Raw genomic sequence first — 2529 nt, forward strand, 5'->3', positions numbered from 1 at the left:
TGATGATGATGGAGATGATGATGATGATGATGATGATGATGATGATGATGATGGAGATGATGATGATGGAGATGATGATGATGATGGAGATGATGATGGAGATGATGATGATGGTGGTGAGAAAGGGGAGGGGAAGGGCTCGTAGGGGCAAGGAAACAATGTTTGAGTGACTCAGAGGCTGTGCGGCAGTTGGCGTCTTGTGAGGTGGTTGGTCTCATCGCATCCTCTCTCTCCTCCTCCTCTGCGGGAGTGCGACGAGCTGCCTGCTACTGTCTGCAGGTAGAGGAAGAGGAGGGGAGAGGGGACGGGGGATGGTGATGTTTGCAACAGGGCATGGCAAGGTCAGTGAAGACTGTGAGGACGGTGATAGCGGACGCGAAGTTAGGAGGGAAGTTGTGCCAACTGATGAAAGAGGAGGAGGTAGAGGAGAGAGCTTCAGCAGGTAAGGGGAAGGGGAGGGAGGGGTGGGAGGAGGCAGAAAGGGGTGGGGGTCAAGAGGAGGAAGAAGGGGTGGGGGCCAAGAGGAGGAAGAGGGGGTGGGAGGTCAGGAGGGTCAGGAGGGTCCAGGGCTGATGGTGACGTGGCAGCGGTGTGCAACCTTGTGCTTGTCTTCTCTCCCGTTCGGGTTGAGATCGTCCGGCATGGCGGCATCGCCATCCTCGTCGCCCTCCTGCGCCGCGAGCAAGCAGAGGACAAGAAGGAAAGTCAGCCGGAGAGCAGCTGGGAGGGAGCAGCAGAACAAAGACGACAAGGAGGAGGAGGAGGGGCAGCTCTCAATGCAGTGTGGGGGCTAAGGAACTTAGTGTACATGAGCGAAGAGGAGACGAAAGTGAAGGTGCTCGAGCAGTTGGGAGACTTGCTGCCCTCTCTCCTCTGCACCAAGGTAAAACTTCCAGCGCTAACATCGCTATTCATGCTGCTGCTGCTGCTGCTGCTGCTGCTGCTGCTGCTGCTCCTCTTCCTCCTCCTCCTCCTCCTCCTCCTCCTCCTCTTCCTCCTCTTCCTCGTAGGTACTGAGTCTGTTCAGACCCACAGCGAGCTGTTCCTACAGCAGGCGCTTGGCCTCATGAGAAACTTTGCGCACGCGAGGAAGGAAGACGCGGCGCTGTTGCTCGAGCATGTCAGTCGAAACTTCACCGGCAACCAAGACAAGTGGCAGGAGAACTTTCTCGCAGCAGTCGCCTCCTGCATCGCCTCCTCCACGTGCCCTCCTCCTCTTCCTCCTCCCTTCCCTCTCATGCTGCTGGCAGGTTGCTCGCGTACGAAGCCATGCTTCTCCTCAACAACCTTGCTGCTCACACAGTGAGTAGTAGTAGTAGTGGTGGTGGTGGTGGTAGTAGGAGGAGGAGGAGGCGAAGTGAGTGAGTGAGGGAGGGAGGGAGGGAGGGAGGGGAGGGGTGACGAGTGCGGCAGGTTGAAATGCGAGGAGCGATACTGGACGCCTCGTTCCTCCTTCAGGCCATCAACGCTGCCCTGTTGAAGAGCTCGCAGGAGGGCAGGCTCAGGATCGCTCTCGCCCTCCTCCTCTTCCACCTCCTCGGGCTCGGCAACTCGCGCATCCTCCGCGACTTCGACGCAGAGATTCTCCTCAACTCGTCGGTGCTGGACAAACTTCGACGCGAGGGCCTCGCTGAGAGGTTCAGAGGGAGCCCTTCCTGGCGCTCTCCTCTCCCCGTCCACATCCGGTGAAAGCTGCACGCCCCTCGCTGGCTCCCTCCCCTCCCCTCCCCTCCCCTCCCTCCCCTCCCCCTTCCCTCTTCGTCTTGCTCTTGCTCTTCCTCTTTCTGTCGCATCCTCGCTTGCTATCTGCCTGACCCACTTGGAGCTACGAGAACCTCTACTTTATCGTCGCCAACATCCTCCTCCACGCGCACGTGCGTCTCCTCCTCCTCCACCACCACCTCACGTGGCTGCAGGAGGAGGGACTTGCTGCCTGCTCAGCCGTCGAGGAGCCTGAGAGGGAGCCGGGCTGCGAAAGAGAGAAGGAGGGGGATGGTCTTGTGCGAGAGGTCGAGACGAGAGGAGGAGACGTGAGCTGACGGCTGCTGGCGCAGGGGGACCGAGACATGAAAGAGGAGGAGGAGCGAGGGCGAGAAGGGGAGGGAGGGAGGGAGGAGGGAGGGAGAAGGGGGAGGGGCGAGGGCGAGGGGAAGGCGTTCGTGTGGCGGGTGTAGGGTCGGTCGGTAGTTTACAAGGAGGGCGTCACAGGACGTTAACGAGGAGGAGCTGAAGCCTTCAGCCACTAGACGAGCTGGCAGGAAGAGTGACTGCAGTCAACCCGACACAGAGGCATCTGCACGCAAAGCTCTTCCCCCTTGCTTAGACTCTCGTTCACCTGCCCTGCACGTCAGCTCCCCAACCTCCTCCTCCTCCTCCTCCTCCTCCTCCTCCTCCTCCTCCTCCTCCTCCTCCTCCTCCTCCTCCTCCACCACCACCACCTCATACTGATCTTCCTCCTCCTCCACCACCTCATACTGATCTTCCTCCTCTTCCTCCTGACAATCCTCACCCTCCTCCTCCTGATCCTTC

At 59.7% G+C, this 2529-nt stretch overlaps 2 protein-coding genes across 2 annotated transcripts in view; one reads left to right on the forward strand and one right to left on the reverse strand.

Annotated features, from left to right (window-relative positions):
* Window positions 1-2: 2 nt before the first annotated feature.
* GUITHDRAFT_114015 (hypothetical protein) lies at window positions 3-1689 on the forward strand (the record flags this gene model as incomplete). Its single annotated transcript, XM_005826944.1, has 6 exons — window positions 3-116; window positions 331-442; window positions 588-883; window positions 1028-1203; window positions 1251-1302; window positions 1414-1689. 6 exons carry the CDS (start codon window positions 3-5, stop codon window positions 1687-1689), a joined length of 1026 nt encoding a protein of 341 aa, XP_005827001.1.
* A 584-nt stretch (window positions 1690-2273) lies between these two features.
* The window catches only part of GUITHDRAFT_114016 (hypothetical protein), a gene marked incomplete at both ends in the record, with an annotated part of 3310 nt that continues 3054 nt past the window's right edge, over window positions 2274-2529 (reverse strand). Inside the window, one exon of the mRNA XM_005826945.1 lies at window positions 2274-2335. Within this exon, the coding sequence (XP_005827002.1) occupies window positions 2274-2335 (62 nt within the window). The remainder of the gene's footprint in view (window positions 2336-2529) is intronic.

The sequence above is a fragment of the Guillardia theta genome (genome assembly GCF_000315625.1).
Source record: "Guillardia theta CCMP2712 unplaced genomic scaffold GUITHscaffold_71, whole genome shotgun sequence".
NCBI classification, from domain to species: domain Eukaryota; class Cryptophyceae; order Pyrenomonadales; family Geminigeraceae; genus Guillardia; species Guillardia theta.